Source organism: Peromyscus leucopus, chromosome 8b (assembly GCF_004664715.2).
Source record: "Peromyscus leucopus breed LL Stock chromosome 8b, UCI_PerLeu_2.1, whole genome shotgun sequence".
NCBI lineage: Eukaryota > Metazoa > Chordata > Mammalia > Rodentia > Cricetidae > Peromyscus > Peromyscus leucopus.
Window position 1 is genome coordinate 18,685,891 of NC_051086.1, and position 27,845 is coordinate 18,713,735.

General features: G+C 43.9%; 1 protein-coding gene across 8 annotated transcripts in view; it reads left to right on the plus strand.

Moving 5' to 3' along the window:
• The first annotated feature begins 1,742 nt into the window (after nucleotides 1-1,742).
• The window catches only part of Ebf1 (EBF transcription factor 1), a 398,732-nt gene continuing 372,629 nt past the window's right edge, over nucleotides 1,743-27,845 (plus strand). For 4 of the 8 annotated variants that reach the window (XM_028864251.2, XM_028864252.2, XM_028864253.2 and 1 more), the window contains exons 1-6: nucleotides 1,743-2,772; nucleotides 4,914-5,070; nucleotides 5,646-5,709; nucleotides 6,393-6,448; nucleotides 17,696-17,769; nucleotides 27,628-27,696. In XM_028864251.2, the coding sequence (XP_028720084.1) occupies nucleotides 2,639-2,772; nucleotides 4,914-5,070; nucleotides 5,646-5,709; nucleotides 6,393-6,448; nucleotides 17,696-17,769; nucleotides 27,628-27,696 (554 nt within the window). In that variant the 5' untranslated portion in view covers nucleotides 1,743-2,638. The other 4 variants (XM_028864255.2, XM_028864256.2, XM_028864258.2 and 1 more) reach the window with 3 other exon arrangements.

Here is a 27,845-nt window from a genome sequence, read left to right on the forward strand (position 1 = left end):
GCATTTAAATTCTATAGAGATGGAGATCTGGGTGTCTACAACCACACAACTCTTTCCATCTTTTTTACACACACACACTCACCACCAACAGTGTTCCTTAAACTCCGGCAGATGCTATGGGGATCCTGATGGGTCAGATGATCTCTACAGGAATGGCTTGGAGGAGATGCATTAATTATGGTACCAGAAAGAAATGTCCTAGCACATGTACCGTCTAGATAAATATTTAGAGAGCTAGAGGGGAGATAAAGTTGTATCTGAGTACAGTGGCCATGTGTGCACCTGTAGGCTTGGAATAAACTCACTCTTTCATCATGAAAGGGCTTCACTTCCTCCTCCGCCAGAACCACAAAACATACCCCTTGCTTGTCTTAATTCTTTCATTCAGCAGAGACACGTGTACTTTTCCATCACTGACCCCAATACATTCTCTAAATCAAATGGCCAAGGAAGGGCAGCAGAAAGGGAACCTGGATTTCAGGCAAAGAATTTCCCTGAAGCAGTCCTTAGTAGATTTAGCTGCACCCAGGGACGTCCTCTGGGGGTAATAATACAGTTTGCCATGAGCTTATTCGACGTTGCAACCGTAAGGAAAAAAAATGATGGGGCAGGCACATTACCCATAGCCGTCTGTTTCCTCCCTAGCCACAACACAGAGGCCAAAAGGCTTGCGGTAGAAGGCAAGTTACCCTTCCTTCCTCCTTCTCTTCTTTCCTTCCTTTCCTCCCCTTGTGTTCTTCCACCTTCTTCGCTTCCCCCACCCCACCTCTCTTCTCTGTTTCCCAGTCCCCCTCCTTGTGGTTGTGACTAAAGTTGGCTCAAGCTGCTTCCCCTCTAGCAGAAAGAACCCTGTGTGCCCAATAACCAACAAATCAGAGAAGGCAACATCCTTGTTGCTTTGATAAAGAAAAAATAAAACTACTTTGCGGAGCAGGAGAGGGAGTAGGGGATTGAATCTGAGGATATTTAGAGTCACACCCTGGCACAGCTCCAGCGACCCATTCATTCTACCATCTGCACATCTGGGGGTGGGGTGGGGGTGGGGGCTGCAGGAGAGAACCGAGCGAGTAAGAACAGTGCCCAGCAGAAACTGCGTCTGGGTTAGCACGGAGTCATTTCAGAGGCCGCTGAGGACAGAGTCTGGATCCTCCACTCCCAGGAGATCTACTAAAGCCTCATTTGTTGGGGCTTTGGGCTCCTCTACGGATCCTGACACGGAGACGGAGTGTCCTTCCGCGGGCCCTCAAGTCTCAATCTCACGCACACAAATTCCATCCCGCCATTGCTTCAGAGTGAAGAGCTGGGCACCTGGGATGCGCATCCTGCCTTTTCTGCCTCGTCAGTCCTTTTTCCTCCACTTTTGCCCCCGAAGTCCCAAGACAGCGGAACAAGGTACCAGGTGTCTGCCCAAGGAGACGCAGACTGCCATGGTGCAGACCCTCTCAGCCCAGATCCCTGAGAAGGATATCTCCATCTCCTTCCCTCTGCCCCCTTTCTCGCTCCTCACGGCCCCGCTCCTGCTCTTTCCCAGCTAGAAGCCGGTGCTCAGTGCTCCCTCGCTCGCCACTTTGCCGGGAACTTTGGCGACTCCCCTGCGCCACCCGGAGAAGGATGTTAATGAGGGAGTGTGGCCCGGCTCTGTGAACAAGCCAGCTCAGGAGCTGCGATTGGCTGCGGCAAGGCGGAAGGATGACGTTATGCAAAGAAGGGGCGTGGCCAGACTGTGAGGGCCCCGCCTCTTTCCCTTTGGGGTTAGTGTGCCTGTGTTTAGCTCTGGGGAGAGTCAAACTGGATTCCACAGGGAGAGCCTGCAAATCACTTCTATTTTAGCAAGGAGAAAACAGAATCTCCATCCAGCAGGGTCCACCCCTCTCTTTCTCCCTCTCCTCTCTCTTTCTATCTCTTTCCCTCCCCCCTTCCTCTTTCCCTCTCTCTCCCCTTCCCCCCACCCTCTCCGGTGTATCTGTCTACAGCAACCAGCGTCCTCATCTACAAGCACGGAAAGGAAAGAAACATCTTTGGTTGAGAGAGGAGGAAAAAAAGAGAGAGAGAGAGAGAGAGGAAAAAAAAACTTGCCTGATTGTGGAAAATGACACTTCAAGTAGCCAAGCCGGCTTCGAGAGTCGTATCTATTGTTTCTTAAATTGTCATCAGGGTGGTTTTTTTTTCTTCCTGCTTCTTCAAGTGAAGGTACCTCTACAAAAGGAAACTCCAGCCCCTCCTGTTCTCCAACGGCCTGTGATTACTACTACAAAAAAAAAAAAAAAAAAAAAAAAAAAAAAAAAAAAAAAAAAAAAAAAAAAAAAAAAAAAAAAAAAAAAGCACCCAAACTCAAAATCAACCAACCAAACAACCCCCAACAGCCAAGCATACATCTCTATTTTTTCTTAATTTTGGTCTTTTCGTTGGATTTTCCCTTTCTTTTTTTTCCTCGCCCCCCCTTGTTATCGCTCAGTTTTGAGCGAAGGTTTACATTTTTAAAAATTTTGCTTTTCAGCCCGCCGCCTTGATGTAGCGCGAGTTTCATCGACTCGAAAAAAAAATCTGTGGTTGGCGTTTTTCTTCTTTTCTTTCTTTTTTTTTTTTTTTTCAATATTTTCAAAGGGGAGGAGATTTTCCACAAGAAAAGGTTGTTTTCATGTTTGGGATCCAGGAAAGCATCCAACGGAGTGGAAGCAGTATGAAGGAAGAGCCGCTGGGCAGCGGCATGAACGCGGTGCGGACGTGGATGCAGGGCGCCGGGGTGCTGGACGCCAACACAGCGGCGCAGAGGTGGGTACCGCTCGGGGACGGACCGCGGCGGAGAGGCCGCGGGCTAGCGGGAGAGCCCGGAGGCGGCGGCGGCGGCGGCGGCGCGGCTACCCGGGGCCCGGCCACGCGAGTGCGTCTGCCGCTGTGCAGCGCTCGCCGCCGGGGCTCCGCGCTCCCCGGCTGCGCAGCACTTGGCGCCGGCGGCCGGAGAACTACGAGCTGCGGAGCTGCTGGAGGGAGCCGAGCCCAAGCTTCACCGGCACTCTCCGCAGCCTCCTCTGCGCCTGTTTTCATTTTGTTTTAACCCAGAAGAGGCGTCTCACCAGCACGGTGTTGGATGGCTGTGCTTTTCTCACCGCTTGTTTTCTTTTCTGGGTGGTTATATTTTTTCCCTCTTCCTCCCCTTCCCTTCGCTTCCTTTCCCCCTTATTTCTCTTCAATTCTTCCCTTTCTTTCTCTTTTCTTCTTGCCCCTTTTCCTTCTTTCTTACTTAATTTTATTCTCTCTCCCCCTCTTCCTTCTTTTCCCTTACGTTTCACATTTCTTTCCTTTCTCCCTGCCTTTTCTTTCTTTTTTCTACCTTCTTTCTTTTTTTCCTTATCCTTCTCCTTCCTTCTTACACCCTTGTGTTCCCACTCTTTTTTTCTTTCCTCCTTTCTCACCTTCGCTCTTCTTTCTTTTCTCACCTCGTGGTCTCCCTGTTCTTTCTCCCCGTTTCTCTCCCAGAGTCTTCCCTGACTTCTGTCTGGTTCTCTGCTCGCCCCTTCAATTTTTCTCCCTAGTCCTAGTTTTTCTCACCTCGCCTGCAGAACAGCCATTTCCAACTTTAATTCTCACATTTCCTAAAAGCCTTCCTTGGCCCCGTCACCTTGACGTCCTCCAGTCCCCCTCTCACTCTTCAGCGTCTACACTGAGTGGCTTGGAGGCCATGCCCTTGGAGGCCAACTTGAGGAACTTCCCTGAGCACAACCAGAACCCTGTCCAGGGGCTCTTGGTCCCAAGTGAGAATTGGTACCCTATCCTTTTCATTCCTGGCCACCAGCTGGGCTTATGGGAGTGGAAAACTTGGTGGCCCCAGGCCCCATTAGACGGAAAGAGGGCAGAAGGAGAAGGAAGAGTAATTACATCATTCCAGTTTTGGGGGGGACTAGAGACAACTGTCCCTGTACTATATCCATGCCGGCTGAGCACAGGGTAGGGAGTGGTTGGGAGTGAGAGTGAATTGGGTAACAAGGCTGGAAGCGAAAGTGTGTGTGTGTGTGTGTGTGTGTGTGTGTGTGTGTGTGTGTGTGTGTGTTGCCCGGTTTTGTCCGGCAGTTTGGGCTGTCAGTGCGATGCCCCCCGGCGCCCCAGTCTCTAGACCCTGGTGGAGCTGCTCAGCCAGCAGCCGCCGTGGCTTTTTGGGTTTCTGGAATGTGTGGAGATGATTTCTCAGAATGGCAAAACTTTGTCAAGACAGGTCTTTTATTAAAAAAACAAAACCAAACAACATCAACAACCACACACAACAATAAAACAAAACATCCCAGTTCCTGTTCCCATGGCGATCGATCATTTCTAATAGTCGCGAGTCCCAGTCTGGGACCCTTCTCCCCTTGCTTGTGTTTGCGGAGAAAATTAGCGTGCTGAGGCCGGGCACGGGCAGCTGGCCGAGGCTGAGGAGGTTTCCTGGAGGGTGGCTGCAGCAGCTATCAGCCTAGCATGCCTGCATTTCGTTTCCACCTGCCCACTTACTAGTGAGATTTGGAGGCGCAGTTGGAGCCCATTCCCACGCTTTATCCTTCGAAGTTGTAAAGTGCGCAGTTTGTTTCTAACCTCCTTTTACCTCACCCACGGTCACGTTTCCTGTGCACGCAGCGCGCTTCAAGTGGAGTAAAGAGTGTAGCGTTTTATCTCGCGCCCAAAACCCAAACAAAACTTTCACACCTCTGAGTTCTGAGGACCTGCTCTCTCTGGACGGGGAGCTCAGGGACAGGAGTGGCATGTGTGCGGTTCTTCAGCTCCGCCTGGGCTCCTGAAGGGTCATGGAAGGCGCCCAGGGCATGTTTTGGGAGCAGAGGAGGTGGGTGTTGGGGGGTTCGCTCGCATGTCCTGGGTGACAATGGGAGTGCGTGCGGGACAACGTCTGGCTTAGCGATCTAACTCTGCGTCTTTGGTCGCAGCGGGGTGGGTCTGGCCCGGGCTCACTTTGAGAAGCAGCCGCCTTCTAATCTGCGGAAATCCAACTTCTTCCACTTCGTCCTGGCCCTCTACGACAGACAGGGTCAGCCCGTGGAGATTGAGAGGACTGCCTTTGTGGGGTTCGTGGAGAAGGAAAAAGTAAGTGGGCGCAGCGCCGTCCCCAGAAGTCCCAGGCTCAGGGAGCAGGCCCAGCAGCCTTAGAAGCCGCCACCGAGCGAGCAAAGCTATCCTCACACTCCTGTGAGCGCCCCCCCTCCGAGTCACTTCCCGTCCTGGACGAATCCAGGCTCCTGGGACACAAGGTCCTGCTCCAGAAGGTTAGCATGCAGCCCCCAGAACTGGAGACAGTCCAGGCAAAATGAACCCGACTTCAGTCTAGCTTGGGAGCCCGGGATGTGGTAGCTCTGAACTATCAGACCATGCATTGCTTTCCTCAGATGGCTCAGGCTGCAGTCCCCAGGTTCTAGGTAGAGTCTCACCCATGTGCACTTCAGGGAATTTTCTGGAATGGGACAGAGAGAGAGGAGAGAGCAGTTTGGGAGGGAGGTGGAGAAGGGATTAACTCTTGGCCACAATTTCTGTTGCTATCTGGGCTGGCTGGCTTCACAGGCCAGGGGGGTCCCATTCGGGAAAAGTTGCCTTGAAGTTGGAGCACTCGCTCACCCAGACCTCTCTCCTCGTCTCTTGTGTCTTTGGGCCCTGCTGCAAACCAGGAAGCCAACAGCGAAAAGACCAATAATGGAATCCACTACCGGCTCCAGCTCCTCTACAGCAATGGTGAGGCTCCTGTCGGGTCGGTGCCAGCACCCTGGGGCTCCGGGTCAGGGCAGGGGGCTCACGGAGCTCCAGGTGGACGAAAGCCCCCCAGCGAAGCTCAGTCGTCAGCCACCCTCCAGGTGAACAGGCCTCTCCGAAATTTCATCCTAGGAAGTTTCTCACCTGAGGAGGCGGAGGGCGGCTTGGTCAGCCCAGGGCTGACCAGAGGCCACTTGGCCCTAACTAGACCACTCTGCTAGCTTCTCCCCCCCTTTCTTGAAGCCTGTTTTGCTCGGCCCAAATTCCAGGTCGCAGGGCTCCTCGGTTCTGGGGAGCTAGGAATGGTGGTGGTCCTGATGGATCCAGGCGACTGCAGAGGGGCTCTAGCCGGGGAGGGAGAATGGCCAGGTGTGTGTGTGTGTGTGTGGGGGTGTCCCACATCATTTCTAACTCCAGTGCTCGGTGGAGTCTGGCTTCCAGGGGGAGGGGGCATCTGAACGAGGCCCACAGATCCCTTCTGGATTCTCGGGAGGGACATCCTGGCTCTCCCGCTTCAGGACAGCAGGAGTTCCCCTTGGCCTTGGGCCCCTTCGTATGCAGCTTTTGTTTGTTGCTCTTGTTACTTGTATTGTGGAGTTCTTTTTTTTTTTTTCCCTTCAGGGCTTATCTTCTCTCTTAATTTTTCTTCCTCCCTCCACCCCCAGGGATAAGGACTGAACAAGACTTCTATGTGCGCCTCATCGACTCCATGACCAAGCAGGTAAGTTTCTTAGAATTCCACACTGTGCGGATGACTCTCGGGTCACGACATTTGCTGCGGGTCACGACATTTGCTGCGGTTCAAAAGCTGGTTGTGCCACCACTGAGAGATGACTCGAACGAACCCCAACTCTCAAAGCCAGGGTGGCCCTGGCAAAGTGGTGGCAGCGCAGGCTTCCCGGAACATTCTTGTGGTAGCGCCTCCGCCTGGGGATCCGCTAGAGGCTCTTTTCCCTCCCTGGGAAACCCAGGCCTGGTGATTAAGACCTGTGATGCTGAAGTGAAGGTATAAGGACTGGACTTCCTCTGACTTGGCTAAAAGAGCCCGAGAGACCCTCCCACCCTCAAGAGGCAGTATGGCCTGAACTTCTGAAAGACAAGATAGCCAGGCTTTATCCAAGGCCCAGGCCTGAGGAACTTGAGGGTGCGGGGTGGGATGAGGAGGCAAACGCTGGCTTCTCCAGGAGTGCAGAGTAGAATGAAGTTTGCAAATGACTTCTCCACGGATTTTTATTTTTTTGAAAGGCGGTGGTATAGGAAAATAATGTTGGAAGTGGGAGTGTACAATGGTTCGAGGGTATTTTGCAAACACCCTCCTGCTTTGGCCTCCAAGTTTGGCTGGGAGCCAGGCAACAAAAGCTAGCTAGCTTTCTGTCTTAAAGGTACACGGAAGGCATTTTCTTAGGCTTTGCCAACGCTCGGTGTCAGGCAGTATACATTAAGGTTGAATTATGTTTTAAAAGATACAATTATGAGCCAAGTTAGAAGCGAGGCTTGACATTTTAATGAGGCACAGGAGTTTGTTTTTTTTTTTTTTTTAACTTCCCCCATTTCTTAATTTTAAGAAAAAGTATAGTTTCAGAATGAAGTAACTGGTTCGTTGAAGTAACAGAAAAAAGACAGCTTTATTGAGAGGAGGAAATAATTAAGAATAAAAAGAAAAGTTATCTATTTGCAGCAAATAGCAATTTAGTACTAGGGTTAAAAATGTGTTTACTTGATTGTCATTTAGAAATATTCCCTTTAAAACAAGGAGGGGTGCACTTTCTTCATTGGTTTAGACAGTTTGGAATTAGGTTGTGCATGCATAATTAAAGATAGCTTCAGATCTGCCTGGCTGTAATGTGCTCAATACACATTAATAAGCTGTTGGGAGTTTGAAATCTTAGCAGAAAGCATTCAATAATAGCTCATGTTGATTATCATGTTCATATTTATTGTGACTCAAGTAAAATATATGAAATTGTGGGTATGAAGTATATTTTTTAAAGTAATAGTATCTGAAAAAATTGATGTCATGTTATTTCCCTTAACTATTTTTCTCTCTGGAAGATTGTGTTCATTTCTTAGTTGGCAGCTCAGAGTAAATTTCCATTTATTGTTTCAATCATAGTTATTTTCTTGACTGCATTTGATGGCTATATAGGATAATTGTCTTTCCTTTGGACTCTAAATTTTTTAATTTTCCCCCTGCTGATCAGAAGCACACACAAAAAAAACCCAACAACTTGATTTTAGCAACTTTTAATTTGATGTCAAAACAAAAATATATTAGGTGGAATTTTGTTTTTCAAAAATTGTTTTTGATGCGATGGGTATCCTTTCTTGCCCTTCTCATCAGAGAGGAGTGGGAACAGGGGAGCCAGAGGGAAGAGAATGGACACTACCCATACTCTCCTTGTGTTTATTCGGACTTACTTTTTAAGATCAAACAGCAGTGTAAGGCCGATGTGTTCATGGGACACTGACCACTGAAACTGTAGGCCACACTATGACAAGCACTGTTCCAAGGAACATAAAATTAGGACATGTTGGAAGAGATTGTTTCTGTCTGACTCAAACCTCCCCTTCAATTCTGATCTCCCTAAACTAATAGTGCTACCAAGAATTCATTTTATCAACATACTTTCTCATATGAGAACAGAGGAAGGATTTTTAAAAATATAAAACAATACATCAAATATTTCACTAACAAGGCCATAGAGCTTTTTTTTTTTTTTTTTTTTTTTTTTTTAAATCTAAAGATGAAGCTATCTTTGACTATTTGATAGCATCATAAATGCTATGGGGAGGGAAAGAGGAGAAATGATTCATTTTAAAAAATAACAGGAATAAAAATTATTTGCCATATATTACAAAAAGTTTAAATTATAAATACATGTAGTTATATGTTCTAGTTAGAAGCAATATGGGGGGGGGAAGTTTAATAATTAGGTAAGTTGGTACAAAAGTAACAAGACAAAAGACATTTTAGGATGGGCCCATTTGCTTTCACAATAATCGAGTAAGCACCTTTTCTATAACTTTCACTTTGAAAGGCAATACATGCTCATTAGTCAGTTGCTTGCTTTTTTGATTACATGCTGCAAGACTTTTGGAAGTAGGTTACCTTCTTATGTACTCAGTTAACATCGTAACACTCAAAAAAAAAAAAAAAAAAAAAAAAAAAAAAAAAAAAAGCAGACAGAAATACCAGAAGCCTTACTTTCTTAGCTGCAGAATCATGTTCATATTCAGCTTCAGGGATAAAATAGTGGATCCTCCTGTAGTTCAAAAATATTCTATGAGAATTAAACGCTTAGTCTGATTTAAACTTTCTAAAAGTGTTGATGCTGTGTAAATATACCGTGGCCTCTTTAACCAAAAGTAAGGATTGACAGAGGCTGAGTGACTAAGTGGTAACACTGCCCCTCTGTGAAATGCTTTCTGATGCATTCCAGATTTTGATAGTTGAGTGTGGGACAGAATACAATTGGCAATGGGAGGAGTTCTAAGAACATCAGAGCTGGTGGAGGGAATACCTGGCCACTACGAAACCTTCTCTTCACTGTCTACCCCTTTACATATTAGAGATGTCCCTTTGTGCACGTGATGTCATATCCTTGACTCGCAAGCTGGGGTTACCATTCAGAGGGAGTCTTCAGCCAGTACCATGCAGAGGCTGCTGTGCACGCTTCAACTGCTTAGGTTGTTCCTCATTTTGAGTGAATATAGCAGTACTGAGAGGAGGCAGAAATGTACTCAATCAACCAAGATGTATGAATATGACACAGTGTTTCACACCTTCCTAAAGTGTCTCATTAGACTATTTTGAGAAATGATTCCTAGTTTTGGACTCTACCAGGAATGATGGAACCACATTAGGAGTGAATGTGTAAGACTCTGGGGTCCCATCTCCCATGCCTCCATTGTAAAACATAGGGTATAAAATTTGAAAACAACAACAACAAAATGAAACAAACAAAAAAAAACCCAAACAACAAACAAACAAACAAAAGACCAAATCTGTTAAATTAGAAAAGAAATGTCTTGCTTTTGGGAAGGGTTGTTCAAAACCAAGTTTAGCTGGCCTAAAAATAGATTGTTTTTGTGTTGTTGCTGTTTTTGGTATTCTATTAGTGAGCATGCAAAAGCCCTCAGGATCCAGGAGTTTATGGCTGATGCATCCAGAAACAGTGTTAATTGTAGAAACTTTCCTGTATTTAGTTGGGAAGGCCTGAGGCTTAACCTGCCTCACTTTGGGTTTTCATGTGTCATTTGAGATATGATTGTGTTCCATGGTTCCTTCAGTGAGGCATTTATCTTTGAGTAGTTAATAAACACAAAACTAGCTCATTTCTTCTTCTATCTCACTCAAAGAGTGAGTTTTTCAAGTGATACTTAAATAATGGAGATCCAATCCCATGTTCCCTGCCCCCACACGAAAGATTTTTTTTTTTTGTAATTTATTTATTTTTGAGAAAGGCAAACAGAAGTCACATAATCTTAGTATGCACAGATTTAAAGGTGGGATATGTGGAGAGGAGAGGGCCCTACTGCTGATGCTGAGGGAGTGCTGGCACAGTAAATGTCAAGGTTGTCAGACTTGTTCCAGAGCTAGATATTTTTGTATATATATATTTGTTTTGATGTTCCCAGCCCTTAAAGTTGTTGATTCCACTTTATTTTCCTCCCATTGATTGTTTCATTATGTTCTACCATGGCTACATAGATTTGATGAACAACTCTTTCAGTTGGTAGATAAACACTTTTTGGGGGGATGGGCATATCTATAAGTTCCCAAGGAATTTACCAGGCCAGCAAAGAGGCTCTTTCATATATCCAGGGAAACAAGCAAGAAGGGACAGAGCAGGTTTATGTCAGGGACTGTATTTCAACAGCTTTCTGTCTTCTTTGGTAACATGTCAAAAACGCAGGTGATTTAAATTTCCTTGCACATAGAGGAATGAAGAAGTTTGGAATTTTTATGCATGATCAGGACCTGTGTTTGGGAAAATGTAAACTCATCACAGTGGAAAATGTGTTGTTTGGAGTCTGGGGGTGAAAACAAAGCTGATGGTTTTGGAGAGATTGCCGGAGCCAGATGGCCTAGTACTTCCCCAGTCTGGCGGCCCAACTGCTCCCTCCTGGATAATATACAGCCATTTGTTCGGGGATATTTACGCTAGAGCTGTTTCCATGTGAATGTTTGAACAGCATTAAAAACGAACATATTAGTCGGGATGCGTTTATCGAACTCATATGGCTGTGTGTGTGTGTGTCTTGCTGGGGATGAGGACTATTTGGACATGGACATGCGTGAATTGTTGACATAGGTTTTGGAGCAGGGAAGATTTGGTTTTAGAGAGGAATTAAAATATATATGCTTTTAGAATCAAACTAATGGGCATGATGGTTGCACCCAACTCAAAGTTCTGCTGTGAAAATTAAATGGATCCATATCTGCAAAGGGCTTAGTACAGTGATTGACATATATTAAGTATATAATAAATTAGCTGTTCTTATGATTTTATTATTATTGCTCAAATGAGTTGACAAAGTCAATTGTATCTACTAATGTAGTAAATGCAGTAACTATCTGAGTAGAATATCATTTATAACTTCTAGGGAAAAAAGTCATGTGGAATTATTTGAAATATTTAGTCCTCCCCCCTCCCCCGAGGCATTTGAATAATATAAGGGCTTTTAGTTCTTTCAGACAGAAAGGATGCATCAGAAAGTCCCCTGCACTGGGGACTTGCTTGCCTTTTAGTCAGGGCCTGATGTAACTGAACAGCATAGTGAATATGATATCATGCCTAGCTCACTTTTGAAAACGGGCCTGCTTAGCTGCTGAGCTGGAATTACATCTTTGCAAATTGTTTGCCAGTAGCCAAGCTGCTACTTGAGGCAAAACGAGTTTTTATTTTACTCTACTATTAATGTTAGATTACTGTTTGATACAATTGTTTATGAAATGTCAGATTTGCGGTGTTTTCTTTGGCATGGCTTAATTTTTAACTAGGGTTCTTTTGCCTACTGGAAACGGGACTATATTAGCTATCACTTTTTTTTTTTTTTTAATGAAAGGCAGTAGAACTTGGTGGGTAAATGTAATAATTGTTGTGCAGTGTGTTGGTACTGTAGGCATCATTGTTGCTGTTTGATTAGCTCAATTTTTAGTAATTTGCTATTATCGATAGCTTATATTTAGAAGGTACGCCCCTGTTTCTTGATGAAGGCAGTTTTTATATTTATGGCCCTTTCTCTAAGGTGACAAATAGACTTTGCCTTTTGTTTGGTATTCAGAAATAAGAGTATCATTTTCAAGGTTATTATTTTGATTTATGTGGGAAATTCAAGTTTTTCTTACCCTTCCTCTCCTCCCTTCCCCACTTGCTTCCTCCTTATTGCAAACCAAGAAAGACCCCTGATAAGAAAAATGCACATTCTCACTGCTCCCTTGATTCTGGTGTGGGACACAAAGAGTTAAAACTATTAGAAAAGTAAACAAAGAAAACCAAGCTCAATTCTCTGAACTTCTCTAGGCATCCTATTGAAGTATGATCCCGGTGTATGCGCACAGTGTCGTTTTCCTTTTGCTGTGTGGTCTTTATCCGTAGTAAGTTTCAGTGGACTTTTAAGCCTCGGTAATGTTTTGGAAAAGCCAGGGATGAACTATACTCCGAAGAGGCCTTTTTAAAGAGTGGCAACTGAGGCAAGCATGGTCCAGAGACTGACTGATTCTCAGAGATGTCACACATTGATTTATAACTAAGCGTTTGAAACGAATGGTGTTTTCTCTTTGGACAGCAATGTTTCCACTACTGCTGTTTTGGGAGGGTGTGAAAGTTTTAACAATGCCTACGTTTTCCTTCTTTAGTTAATTACTTAAAAAAATATGGTTCAAAAGACAATCTGAAAACGAGGAGAGGCTTAGCAGGAATTTGTATTTGTTTCTGCCTGCTTGTTATTTTCTGTTAGAGGTTGACATTTGGAGAGGAGAGACTACTGTTACATTAGAAAATCAGGTCTTCAAATACGACCGGTTTTGACAACTTATCTCTTAGTAGCGCCAGGTTTTGAAAGTTGAGGTGAAGTTATTGCTATTTACTGGTTTACGTTTCTTCCTGTCCAAGCATCCCTACTGCCTTGGGGGATTTGTTTGCTCTTGGTAGGATTAATGTAAACATTATTTTCTGCTTGATACTTTATCTTTTGTTTCTATGGTTATAAACCTCCACTTGATTCACCTTCAATGATTTATTTAAATAGCGCATTTTAATAATTTCTCTTGCTCTCCCTCCCATCTTAGTGGTGGCTCCCCCATCCTCACTTCTGATAAACGCATTGATTTATTTAAGCCAGTGCTGTCTTTGTCGCTCTCTCAGCAGACCACCTTCCTCCCAATGAGCAGACACATGATTTACTGTGGAGTATGACAATGAGCCTTCTTCTCGGTGCTCCATTGTCTGGGTCCTAAACCAGCTGTCTGTTAAAATGGTTTCACTTAAAATAGTCAATGCTGTTTATATACCCCTGGGATCTCCCAGCTGATCCAACCTCAACCAGCTTGCCTCAAACCCCACAGAAGCATACATTTAAATTAGGAAGAGAAGCTGAAACCCCCAGTGCTCCCCCCCCCACCAAATTAGTGTTAGAAGATACCTACTTTTGGGGTGTGTGTGTTAACGTCTAGATTTGCTCAACTGTGAACCAGTCTTGCTGTGTGTGCTAAATGTAAACAGTGAAAATGCTTTTAGTAGAGGAGCAAGCTAGAGGGAGAACTTGGAGGCAAGGAAAGAAAAAGGAAGGCTGAAGTCTACCTTAATGTTACTGTGACATCAGAGCTATCCAAATAAATCTATCACACCCTCTTATACCAGCTCCCGTCCAAATGTTCATTTCTGAAACTCTTATTTTCTGTGTGTTGTATGTGTATATGCATGCATACGTGTTTTCAGCAAGTCTTTTCAGTGATTAAAAAATCTGTAGTTGTTTATCTCCAGTATTAGGGGGTGTTCTGCCTTTGAATCGCACAAGAAAGCTTGCTCCCTTAATGTGACAGCGCAGTGTACTCTAGAGACAGGAATTTTGTCCTTCCTGGCCCATGGCAGACTTCTACTCTCTTTTACTGCAGAATTTCCCAGAAGCAGTAGTTCTCTTTCTGCCCCTATGCATTGAGAACTCTTCTTATTCTATCTAGGCCCAGGGAGAGGGAAGACAGAAACCTCAGATTCCAGATCTCCCCAGAGTTCTTAATTATTTCTGAGCAAATCCAAACTCTCGGTTTCATTTTTCTATGCTTGATTTGGTGAAAGATTCTCTGTTTTGACTCCACTGCCAGAAGCAGAGTGGTAGCTTGGTATTTGGTAAAGAGTTACAGAGGGGGTGGGCCTGTAACAAGTGATGCTCAGTTACCAGGGGAAAAACATGGGACTTCTGGGAGTCCCTGTGATCCCCTGCCGGGGGGAGTCCTCAGCAGATTTGCCTTGCGGAGTAGTATTAACTGGATACGGTCATGGCACCACTCATTTCAACTAGTAGCCTTGGTAATAATAATAATAGTGTTTATCTCATCCAGAAAGATCCAAAATGAGATCTTATATAACTGATATGCCTGCCACCCGTATCCCTGCCAAATAACACAATTTCTTCCCCTTCCCCCACCCCACCTTTCTCTCCGTAGTATGGAAACTTTACTGGTACCTGTGCACTGACTTACCAAGTTACTTGTTTCAGTTTAGCAAGGCAAACACCAAAGTTGAGGCAGAGGCTATGTAAAGTCTTAGAACATGTAAACAACTTAGTGATACTAGGCGATAGCACAAATTCATCATCAGATTTTTTTTTAGCACCTTGCTTGAGAATCTGATCACTAATTTACTGTGTTTTCTTTCTCCCTTTTTTGATTTTTTTTAAAACAGTGATTGCAGAAAATAAAGCAGATACATAGAAGTTTTTAAAAACTATTAAATGCATTTATTATTTAGTTTGTGTGCTCAAGTGCACACACATGCTCATGTATGTGTGTGGGCTCATGAGTGCCACAGTGCATGTGTGGGGGCCAGGGGACTACTTGTCAGCTCTCTCCTTCTGCCATGTGACTCCCCAGGATTTAACTCAGGCTACCAGGCTTGTTGGTGAACCCCCTTACTTGGTGAGCAATCTCACTGGCCGCAGTTTCTGGTTTTCAGAATATTTTAATTAATGCATTTTCCTTTTCTTCCTTCCTTCCTTCCTTCCTTCCTTCCTTCCTTCCTTCCTTCCTTCCTTCCTTCCTTCCTTCCTTCCTCCCTCCCTCCCTCCCTCCCTCCCTCCCTCCCTCTCTCTTTTTCCCCTCCTCCTCCTCTTCCTCCTCCTCCTCCTCCTCCTCCTCCTCCTCCTCCTTCTTCTCTCTCTCTCTCTCTCTCTCTCTCTCTCTCTCTCTCTCTCTCTCCAGACAGGGTTTCTCTGTGTAGATTTAGCTGTCCTGGAACTCACTCTGTAGACCAGACTGGCCTTGAACTCACAAATCTCCCAGCCTCTGCCTCTTGGGATTAAAGGTGTGCAGTCCGCCGCCACCACACCCGGCTGCATTTTCTTGAGCAAAGAAATGACTTGGGAATTTGAAAGAGTCATTTAGGAATAAAGGAAGGAGGGCCAGTGAGAAGGCTCAGCAGGTAAAGGTGAGTTCAATTCTTGATCCCCACATGATGGGAGAGAGAACCAAATCCTGCAATTTATCCTCTGACCTACACACACACACACACACACACACACACACACACACACACACACACACACTGGCACATGCCCCCTACACAATATAATAAATAAATATAATAAGAATAAAGGAAGAATTATGTATGCATGCTGAAACTAGCGATTAAAGATTTGAAACATAATAGGACATTAACATAATGCAAGTTATTGCCCCAGAAAACAGTTATGAACAACTAATAAAGGGTAAAATGTTGTATTATAGTGTGCAAAGCTGACCTGTGGTCACTGGTGGATGGTGGGCATCACCATAATCAAATGGTCAGAGTTTATGTTGCTAATAAACTTGTGGATAATAGAACCTAGTTCAGAGAGGATTCAGTGTCACCCTGTGCTGTTGTCCTGCCTTGAAGTCTAAGACTGTAATACGATCTGGAGAAATCCAGACAAACTGAATAGAAGGATGTTCCACAAAGTAACTGGTCTGCATTTTCAATAATGTCAATGCCATGAACTCCAATGACTGGAGGAGATTCAGAATGAAAGGAGACATGACAGCTGAGCGCAGTGATTAGTACTGGATTTGCTTTTGCTGTAAAGGACATTATTAGGTAATTGGTAAATCTCAATAAGGTCTGGAGATTAGATTATTCTATTGTATCAATGCTAATTTTCTGATTTAGATAATTGTGCTGTGATTATGCATGAAAATGCCTTGTTTTCAGGAAATGCATGCTGATATATTGAGGCCATATCTGTAATTTGCTAAAAAGTGATTTAGGGAAAAAGAGAAAAATAGGAAGCAAATTTAGTAAAATGCAGACATTTGAGGAATCTGGGTAATGAGTATCCTACCCTGGACTTCTAAATATATTCTCTCAACCTTTCTAGAAGTCTACAGTTAAAGGAAAAACATTTTATTTTTTTTAATACAAGGTTATGATGAGTTAGCCATAAAGAATAGTTTTGATGGGTCAGTGGTAAAGAAATGTGATTTTTCCCCACCACCCAATCCTTTTCTCTTAATTTTTAATCTGCTACAAAGTTTGCTTTGCTTTGTGTTCAGATACTATGATCAGGTCATGATCCATGGATCTGATCTGTCTGCACTGGGTCTTAAGTTATGGAGGTTCTGTCTCCAAGTTCAAAACCAAAGTACACGAGAAAGAATGAGAAGTTAGGTACAGAAGTACTTTCATGCACCCTGTAAGCACACGAATAATCTCTGGCTAATTTAAATAGCTTTGTCACTGAGAAACTGAGGGTTCTGTGAATGTGTGAAAGTAATTTTATTAACAATTTGAAGCTGTGTTATATTAGTATTATGCAGTGATACAGTGTTAAGTGAGTTAAGTGTATGCTGATGCAGAATCCTGTTCTACCAATAGCACTGTGTTTTTCTTTGGCTGGGATAGTAACCTGTAGATCCATGTGCAAGCTTGAGGTTTTGGGAGACTGGGTGGGCTTCCTGAAGCAAAATGTAATTGTTTCAGAGAGAGAGAGGGAGAGAGGGAGAGAGAGAGAGAGAGAGAGAGAGAGAGAGAGAGAGAGAGAGAGAGAGAGAGAGAGAACAAAGCATTGTGGCTGGTGGTTTAGGACTCTGGAATTTGAGAATGAGACAGAATTCTTCGTTTAGGGAGCTGACTGTGACTTCATCCCCCATACAGCATATGCTGGCAAGTGTTCCTGTTTGGGTGGGTGTACACCCTACACTAGCACATGTTTTCAGCCTCTTGGTAGGAAGAGGGTTTTTCCCCCCGACTACATCGCTACAGAAATGACAGAGTCAGTCAACAGACTGCTTAGTTTTTCCCAAACTTGTTTTCTGCTGCCTGCCAGTTAGAACACTAACTGTTGGATTTGGTGGTAGTGGAGAGGCAAATGTGTTCTACAGGATGATCAAACCCACATGCTTTTCTATATTTGAAATACAAAATATTGTAACTTCTTCAGCCTTCTGAAGCTTCCCTCTTTATTGATTAGACTTATTTTTATTCTGTATGGAAAGAGAATTATGGTTGTCTTGACAACAGATGCCCATCACATGCACTGATCCAAAGATGTGCATAATGAGGTGGTTGATAGGGCAGTGAGGATCGCATCCTATTCCACTCAATTTGGACTGATCCTGAGCAATGTGTCCTGAAATAATCAGCCCAGTGAGGCTTTTTGCTCCTAAAAGTTAATTGGCCCCCAGCAGGGGCAAGGCAGCGAAGAACAAGATTGTTACAGGTAATGCTCTGCTACTTGCTTCTATTTTTAGCTAAAAACATGTCTTTAATTTCAGGCCATAGTGTACGAAGGCCAGGACAAGAACCCTGAAATGTGCCGCGTGTTGCTCACACATGAGATCATGTGCAGGTAAGAAATTTCTTGCGCTCTCTCTCTCCTCTCTTTCAAGTAAAGATGAATTTGGATATCAAATCTAGGCAAAATCAGTTCTATTGGTTGTGTATATGTTTATTTTGCTCTTAGTAAATAATCTAGAAGAAAGGATTCTTAGAGACATTTGACAGTGTCAGGGATTGCGGCGGTTCTCAATTATTTATTACATTTCATCTTGGAGGACATCAGTTTGCATTTTGATACTTCACTGTTCATGGCCATAGAGCCATGCCCTCCCTCATCCTTCATGGCGGAGTCAAATACAACACAACCTGTTCAGTGGTGACATTTGCACCCAACTTCATGCTTGGTAAAACGAGAGTTCACTTGAAGCCGACAGAGACTCCTGGTTGGGTCAACTTGAAAGTCATTGTTCCTCCTTTTGAGTTCTACTTAATATAACCCCCATACACAAGCCTCATTTCTTCTTAAACTGACTTCTTTCTTTCTTTCTTTCTTTCTTTCTTTCTTTCTTTCTTTCTTTCTTTCTTTCTTTCTTTCTTTCTTTCTTTCTTTCTTCTTTTCTCTCTCCTTGCATTTGGTCCTTGAGTTGTCCTGTTCGTATCTGAACATTTCTTGGAGGTAGTGAGCTTTGAGATTGAGGGAGGCTAGTGAAAAGGAATCCCTAAGAGGTCTAATAATTTATGCTCCTCACATATGAGTCTTTTCGCTTTCCACTGTAATCATGCTGAAGTGGCATCTGAGACCACATTCACCTCCGTGGCCTCAGCCAGGCCTGCACAGGAGAGGGACCAGAGCAGGGGGCAGCCTTTTAACTTGTGCTCTTATTCCTTGTAAAATAACCTAGCGTTTTGCTCCCAGTATCTCTCAAGTAATTGGATAAAGCAGGAAGATGCCACTCCGCATCAGATGAAGGCTCCTAATTGCTTTGTTAGCTGAGCAGGCTCTCCCTGGCACAATGTGTGCTCGACTGCTGAATGTCATTGACCAATCCGAGTGAGTCTTCAGCAGCTGTTTCGGCATGGGCAGCCCTCATCTACTGCTCATGGACTCTTCTGGAAAAGAATCTCAAAACCCTACAGGTGGAAATAGAATTGAAAGGGCTTTATGTGTTTTCCGAATGAAGTCCCAAATATTAATATTTGGGTCTATAAAAATTCCATTTCCCCCTTTTTAAAAATATACTTTTGATTTATAGTTCGAAGATACAGAAGAGTTTCGCACATTTTGCTTTAGTGATTTGTAAAACTCATTAATTATTCTAAAAACTAGGTTGTTTTTGTTCAGATTTAAAACAGTAGCAGAACATCCCCCAAGTGATGTGGGACTCCTTACATTAGTGGCAAAAGTTAGTTTTATCCTGTGTGTATGAACTGGATATAATCTAGCTGAGTGGTACCTTTCAGAATTCAAGGAGCAAACCCATTTTGAAAGCAGTAAAACCTGACCTTGTCTGTATTACTACTTCCCCAACCATTTCTCTATTATTTTAGCCTCCTACAATTAGCATGCCATTAGGCTGAACCCTCCATGTAGAGCCGCACATGACTGTAGCAAAACAGGAAACAGGAAGATGGATTTCAACCAACAGGCCAAGCACTATCTATACATCGTCTATTTGCATTTTGTATCTGCATATGTTTGGATTATGCTGGAGAGAATTCTATTCTTGAACTACTTAGAGATATATTATGCCTTTCATGCACAGGCCTCCCCTCTATTAATGCAGTTTATATTTCCCTTGTTTTTAAAATTCATTGGTCCAAAGTGCTTTATGATGCTGGTTGGTGTGCTTTACTGCTGGCATTCCCTCTATTTCTCAGAAACATAAAAATAGCAAAAATAAAATTCTCAAGCCACTGAAGGCAAATGATGCTGTTTGTACCGCGTGGCTAAGAGGGAAAAGCCATATTCCAAATGTCATCTTGCTAATGTTACAGATTACGGCTTTCCTGGCTGCCTATAGATGCGGAAGGGGTACTGTTTGTTTACCAGGCTGCCATGACCCCATTACACAAACCTGTCATCTATTGTGTGGCTAACAGTCTTTTAAATTGCAAATCTGATGCTCTTTAGGGGGCGTCAGGAAAAAAAATTCTCACTTTCCATACCATCCTATTTCTCTTGATTTCTTGCCTGTTGTAAGTGGAAGTTGGGATGTGCTGAATTTGCACCAGGGGTGCAAATGCAGCCTCAATTATAAGCATAAAATTAGAATCTGTTCACCATTAATCAGCCTGGCTAATTGCTATGCACCACCATTAGCCATATGGTGTGAAAGACAGCTTGCTCTCCCCAAGATGAAATTTCTTCATTGCAGACATGAAATAGTGAAGGCCCTGGATTTTAAAATAGCTTGTTTTAGATATCTAATTTCTAAACAACTTTCTGCTGTGCTTTCTATCAAAGCTAACGGCATAATAAAACTTTGCGTTGATGTCACAAAAGCTGTATGTTTATAGTGTGCTGGCTATGATGAAGGAGACAGAGAATTTCGTTCCACAAGAAAGGTTTTGGTGCATTCTGTTCATCACAGGCAAATGGAAGGGAAAGGAAAAGCTAAGCAAGAGACGGTGGTGTCTCAGGTGCTGTAAATTAAGAAAAAAAAAAAAAACCAAACTATTGTGTTTTGTGGCGAAGGTGACCCCATTATGTGAGATGGTTAAAGGAACTGACATTATTAGTTCATAATTGTTGACTCTTGGAGACAATCCCTCTTTGAATTGATGATGCAGAGCACTTCTGTAACACTATGAGAGAACCTCTGCCTTTTGGTGAATTGGAATCTATCACACCAATTGTAGCAATGAAGTTCTTAACCTAAGAGGACTCCGTGAATCCTTTTTTTTTTTTTTTTTCTGAAAGAGTAGGATTCCATGAAGGGTTTGCTTTATGAGCACCCTAACTTCTGTGTTTAAATGGAACCCAACTTGAGAGGGGTACTTGGTATCCTGCTCTCCAGGCAGGCCGAATACACAGTTGTTCATTTCTAGTATCTGAAGAGGGCAGGTTATAGGCACCCACACTAGAGAAGAATTCTTGCTTATTTTATTATTTTATTTTGTAGAAGAACCATGAATCTCAGGCTAGCCTGCTTCCTCTTCTGCTTCCTTATTAGGCTTTTTCTTCCTTCCTTCCTCTTTTCCAGGTTTAGGCTGATTTCCTCCTTCAGACACCCACTTAAGTATGTCTTCTCCAGGGAAGTGCCTCTGGCCCTTGGCCCAAGTCATATGCCCTAGTGAGTGGTCCAATGGACCAGGTGCTTTTAACTTCATAGTACTCTGTGCCTTGCAATGACACCTTACTAACTGTCTTTATTCAGCCAAGCCCCTTAAAGGCCGGGAAGGGACTCAGTTTTCTTCCATGCTTCAGCTGGCCCAGTTGTGACATTAATCCTGGGACATTAATCCTGTCTTGTAGAGTAGTAGTTAAGGTTAAATGCCATAGTCTCTATAAATTCTTATCATGATGCCTGGCAGAGTCAGAACTGAAAGCCTGTTATGATTCGAAACAATATTAATAGAAGCAGTAGTAGAGGCATCATTTGTGTCTGGCCAAGTATTTGGTACTTTGTTGCTCAAAATAACTGTTGGCAAGAAAATATTGAAAGGAGGTTTAGTGTCTATAAAAACCTAGGTATACCTGTTTTTTTTATGGTTGTGGTGGTTATGTGTCTTTATTTTTTAGTACCTACTATGTGCAAGGGCTTGTTGAGTTTAGAGCAAGCTAGGAGAGCTTGAAGTTGGAAGCTTTACGCAGCCAATTAGACAGCACTGGGCAAAGGTTCTAATGTGATGGAACACTTAGGCAAAGGACTATGTCAGTTGAGAGGGAGGATGAACTATTTGTAGATGGGTCATAGCAGTGGGAATGGAGAGAGATGAGATGGGAGAGGGATTTTAGAGGCTGCATTTAGAAGAGTTTGTGAGCCAGGCAGTGGTGGCACACACCTTTAATCTCAGCATTTGGGAGGCAGAGGCAGGTGAATCTCTGTGAGTTGAAGGCTAGCCTGGTCTACAAAGCAAGTTCCAGGACAGCCAGGAAGAGAAGACCCTGTCTCAAAAAAATCAAAAAAAAAAAAAAAAAAAAAAAAAGAGGAGTTTGTGGTCCAGGCAGGATTGCTTTGTGGAGGTATATAGCTGTGCAGAACTGGGAAGAGGGAGTTGGTCAAAGATGACCAGCTTCAGACTATGCTTTTTAAAGGTGAGAGAGAGCTGAAACTGCATGGAAGGTGGGATTGAGAAGTGTGGAAGAGCAGGAAGAGAGGAGAGAATGGTTCTATCTTGAGAGGAATGATCACATTGAGTAAGAAGGTCACACTATAGAATTAGGAAGACTCTTGAGTCTATGGGACTCAAGAATGAAAGAAAGGGGCATCAAGGTAGGGAAATCAGCCATGGGAGATTCTAGTGCTGGTGAGATGCAGATGGGTAAAGGAGATAAAAAGCCTCAGGTCACTGGTGACTCAGGAAGTAGATTCATGTAGGTACCCTGAGGCTGGCATCACACTTTTTAATGGACCCAACTGGCAAGAAGTGGTGGCCAGTCTTACAGGAAGACTGCTGATCAGTGAAGGAACGAAGGAAGACTAGACAACGTTTGAAAGCACAGAAAAAAAAGTCAGTCAGGAAAGCAGAGTTCCAGATATGGACCCCATCAATTCACAGGGCCAAGAGTGCCCTGGTAAGACAGACTGGGTGAAGACTGCAAGGTTGAGTGCTTGAAGATCGAGTGTTCTGAAAACAGGGTACTTGTAGTGCGTGCAGGAGGGTGATAAAGGACACAAGAGTCAATAGGTCAGATTCCTTCAGAACTTATCCCCATCGTAAGTATTAATCAGGTTATCTGGTAATTCACAGAGCCCATGCTCTGGTCACTTTGGCTGAGGAGGGTAGGAATCTTCATTTTTATTGAGATGCTTAGTTTGAAATGACTCCTTAAGCAAAGAGTGGTTGCACCTGTCTGTAATCCCTGCACTTGGGAGGCAGAAGCAGAGGATCACTGTAAATTCGAGGTTAGTCTGTGCTGGATAGTGAGTTCTGGCCCAGTCAGAGCTGCCTCACAAGCCTCAGATCTTAATTGTCCCTATGTACTACCCAAATGGCATAGCATATATCTCCAGTGGCAAGAGGCTCTTCTTCCAGAAAGAAGTTATGTGCTTGAGATGACGATCTGCAGGCACCAGGACTAGGGAGCATTCAGATGTTTCCTGCCTTGATTTATGAACCAGTGAGTCAGCTCACTAGACATCTGCCACCTGTGTTAGGCTGCTAAGCAAGGGACTCCTAAGTCTGCTCTTTCTCTAACTGTGCAGAACTAGTTGGGAGCTACACGGTTCCCACTGAGGAAAAGGCTGCTGTTCTGAGTCTCCTGTGCATGTAGCCCACACCAGGTGTGGGGGACTTACTGCTGTGACCGGCCACATGGCCGTCCTGTCATTTGGGTTGCAGATTAAAGAAGGATGCAAAGAGTAGTGGCACCTGCTTGCTTTTTTTGGGATCCCGATCTTGGGCAAATCAAATTAGGCAAGCCCAAGTCCCCTCCCTAGATGCCTGCTGCAGGGAGCATGTGCTGAGCCTGAGCAGGCACAGATGGCAGGAGGCTGAGAGATGCTGTGTGAGTGGATGGGGGCCTCAGGCATGCTCACTCTGTTTGCTTTGATCAACGTGGTTCCTTTTCCCTCTAAGTACTTCTTCAACTGTGTCATTTACTGAATTGCCTCTGTATAAGCCCTCTTCTGCCTAAACATTAGTAATTTCAGCCTGTCCCTCCTGGTTAATGCATGCCTTGGGTGTAGTGGAGATCAGTGCCCATCTTTCTTTGTTTGACTGGAGTGGAAAGAAATGCATCAGTTTAGACTGTCTTCAATGGTAGTCTGTCAACACTACCTCCTTTCCTTTTAGTGTATAGAGTGCCATGGATATAGAGGTGCATACACACATATACACTTCCAGGTACACACACACACACACACACACACACACACACACACACACACACACACACATTGCTTGTACATACATACTACTATATGATGCAGCAGTGTGACCCAAGAAACAAAAACCTGTTTAAGCTAGTTTTAATATTTTGTATAAACTTTTCTTTCTAAGTGTGTGGTGACTTCTATTTCTTCCTTTTTCTGTCTTCTTGATTCTCCCTACTTAAATCCCATTCTGGCCTTTTCATATGCCTGTGTCTTTGGGTCCTTTGGAGTCACAGCAGAGAGATGTGGTAGAATTCATCTTTCTGTTACCCGGGCATCTTTGTGTCATGGAGATGAGGGCTCTACATAAGGTGAACAACCTCTCTGGGGCATTTGTTTGGAGGAGGTGGTTTGGTGTGTGGGATGGGATAGAATGCACAATGCCTGACGAGGCAGTCAGCTTTGCTTTTTTCCTGCCATTCCCCCAGTACACCACACTTATTCATAAAGTTGTTGATTAATATTCATCCACTCATTCAATCATTTATTCATTGAGTCATTTAATAGCTGAATTCTGATATTCTATCTCAAGCTTTATGCATGGAGTAATTGATATGGACAGTTTCTACCTTTATGACATGGATAAATTAGCAGAAGGGGAGGATGGAATGGGAAAAATTCCTAAATAAAATGCCCCAATACATAAGTAACAGGTTGAGCTGTGTTGTAGTAAATGCCCAAGAGAAAAACATCTTAATTTAGCTTAAGCGTGAAGTGTCAGGTAAGTCAGGGCATCTACACTGACTTCCAAGGGCCTAGGAAAAGTGGTTGAGAACCGAAGGACAGGAGGAATGCCCAGCAGAAGCTTGCCTGGCCTGGACTTGAGGTCTGATGGAACAAGTCATGTTAGAGGGATCGCAAGTGGCCCATGAGGCTGGAGCTTGGCAAGCGGAAAAGAAAGGGTGACAGGTCAGTGGCCTGGCATTATGCCACACTGTGGCTTTATTCAAAGTGCAATGGGAAGCAGTTCAAAGGTCTTAGACAACGCAATGGCACAGTCCCCGGGACATTTCAAAAAGATCTGCTGGATGAGACAGATCTGTTAGGTAGAGTCAAAGTGGAGACAACAAACCCAAGAGGGAGGCTTTGCAGTACTCCCATTAATAAATACAAGTGACTGGACCGAAGACAGTAACGGTGGGTAGGGAGAGAAGTCCTGGGCTTGAGTGGGAGTGGTTGGGGGGGGGTGGCTCACCCACTGTTACAATCAAGCAAACTGGAAAAGTCCCCCTAGGACATTTCACCCAGGAAGGACTGTGGTGGGGGTACAGCCACCAAGGGTCTACTTGTTTTGAGGAGAAGGAAGGAGAAACAGGCTTTTCCCCCATCTGCTTTCCTCCCTGGATAAAGGCCTGCTTTTGACAATCACTCCCTTTGCATAGTTCAGGCTTCTCAGACTTGGAGTAAGGTCAGGGTATAAATACAAGGGTGACCCTGGTTGGGTTCTTCATTGGGCCAGCTATTCTTAAAGATGACGCTAACCTGACAAGCTGAGAGAACACTGGTGAAGGGGATCAGCCCTCAGGAATAACAAAGTTAGGTTTTCGGATATTATTTTATACATTTTGTGTGTGCATGTGCATGTGTATGTATGTGCGGGTGTACATATCATCGTGCACATATGGAGGTCAAAGGACAATGAGGGAGTAGCTTTTCTTTCCACCCTGTGGATCATGATCGGTTCAGGTCTTCAGTCTTGGTGGCAAGCACCTTTTCTTGCTAAGCCATCTTGCTGGCCCCTGGAGTTGAGTTTTAAGCTATTTATTTTGTGCACATGCCAACTCCTAACATTTCTTCTCCCCTGTGCCTTTATTGGTCTCTCATAGTGTGACTTAATAGTAGAACAGAACTTGGGCTCAGAGAAAAGAGCTTCCTCTGAATCAGAACGTGACTAGGTTGTGGGGGAGCTAGTGTTTTTCAGCTGGGGCTCTGAGAATGGAGACACAATTCTTTCTATTGCCTTCTGAAAATAAAGACTGAGAGCAAGCTCCAAGCTGATTCATCTCTCAGAGATTCAGTGAAAGAGAAGAAGATGTCTCAATTTTGGTGAAAGACTTACTATGCTTGGAAATATTTCTGGGTCTTGAAAAGTGAAATTCAATGTTTGGTAGTCTCTAAAAGGTATCTAAATTTAGTCTCTGTGTGTGTGTGTGTTTGTGCAAGTGTGTGTATGTTTGTGTTAGTATGTATGTATATTTGTGTTAGTATGTGTGTGTGAGTGTGCGTATGTGTATGTGTTTGTATGTGTGTGAGTGTGTGTGTATGTTGTGTGAGCACTGTGTGAGAGTGTGTGTGTGTATGTGAGTTTGTGTCTATATATGTTTGTGTGAATATGTGTGTGAGTGTGTGTATGTTTGTGTATGTGTGAGTATGTGTGAGTGTTTGTTTATATGAGTATGTATGTGAGTGTGTGTGTGTATTTGCACACAGTAGCATGTTTAAGAGGGACAGAGAAAAGTACATATTTTACTTATGGTATGCAGTGGAGTCCAGTTCTTGACCAACCGTCCACCCTTCTTCATTGATCAAGCATGTTCTTCCACATTGTAGTCCTGGGTGGAGCCCAGCCAGAGGACAACTTGTTACTTACAAGCATATTTCAGATGGATAATTTTCTTCTGAGGGTGGGCATTTTTCAGAAACATGACATTTTCAGCTGAGGGTTGTATATCTCAGGTGGTAGAGTGCACGCAGGAAGCCTTAAACTCAATCGCCATCACCGTAGCATAAAGTGGGTATGTACCTGTAATCCTCACCAGCACTAAGGAGGCAGATGCAGGAAGATCAGAAGTTCAATATTATCTTTAGCTACATAGCAAGCTTGGAGCTGGTCTTGGATGCTGACGACCCAGTCTTGAAAGAGAAAAGAAATACATGATTTTTTTTATTCACCCCTTTAAAATACCTTGGGTTTCAAATTATCTGTCTATGAATGTATGTATGTATGTATGTATGTATGTATGTATGTATGCATGTATGTATGTATGTATCTGTCTATCTATCTATCTATCTATCTATCTATCTATCTATCTATCTATCTATCTATCTATCTATCTAAACCCAGCAGTCTCAAGGGCACAACAAAGTAGGATCTGTGTAGCAGGATTTCTTTGCCATGGTTGTTCTTCCTGTATCCAAATGTTTACAATCAGGGGTGTGCTAGCCAATGGATCCGTTGTCCCCGATTCTCTCAGACAATTGAAGTGGTGGCCAGTGCAGGCCATCAAAGCCAGAGGACTGAGGATGGACTCTGCACTTTTTCTGTCTCACTTTCTCCTTATCTGGATCACTATGTGTTGCCTTTATTCTCAAGATGATGTTCCAGTGCAAACCGTCATTGCTTTGGGATTTTTGAGAAGGTTGTGGTTAAAGGAAGTGCCACCCATCAAAAAGAGGAGAGAAAAAGAATCCATTTAATGCAGAATGACGAGAGAGAGAGAGAGAGAGAGAGAGAGAGAGAGAGAGAGAGAGAGATCACTCATCCTCATTATTGACGCCTTCCACACAATTAGTGTGTTCTTGAGGGAAGAATGTTTGATCCACCCACGACCCTGAATATTCTCATTGGGTAGACGTAAGAATACAGTACTTCACATTGAACTCTGCCAATACCCGGGTAGTGAAGGAGAGACCCCATCTTAGGGCTGCATTCCTGGCTCTGCAAGAGCCCTTTCCCCTGTCTGTCCTCTGAGCAGGGAGAGGTTAAGCCTGGCCATTAACCCATAAGTGACCCAAACAGAAATTTCTGTTCCTAGGATCCGTTGATTGCCAGGTTTAGCTTTGTGGTAATTCTAGCATTTGCAACCCAGCAATTCGAACCTTCTGTCTGCTTAAATGATGATTTTACGTTGTAATGGTTGGTACTAAATCCTTTCGCTTTTGCTCCATAGCCGCTGTTGTGACAAGAAAAGCTGTGGCAACCGAAATGAGACTCCCTCAGATCCAGTGATAATTGACAGGTAGGGACCACTCTTCTTTCACTGGATTCTTAGTCTGCATTATAATGAAACACCTGCTTTGTGTCGCTCATGGGCGAGGGTTAGGGATGCATGTGGCTGAAGTTTGCCTGTTGGTCCTGACTTACACTGCGTCGAGTGCTGGTGATTTC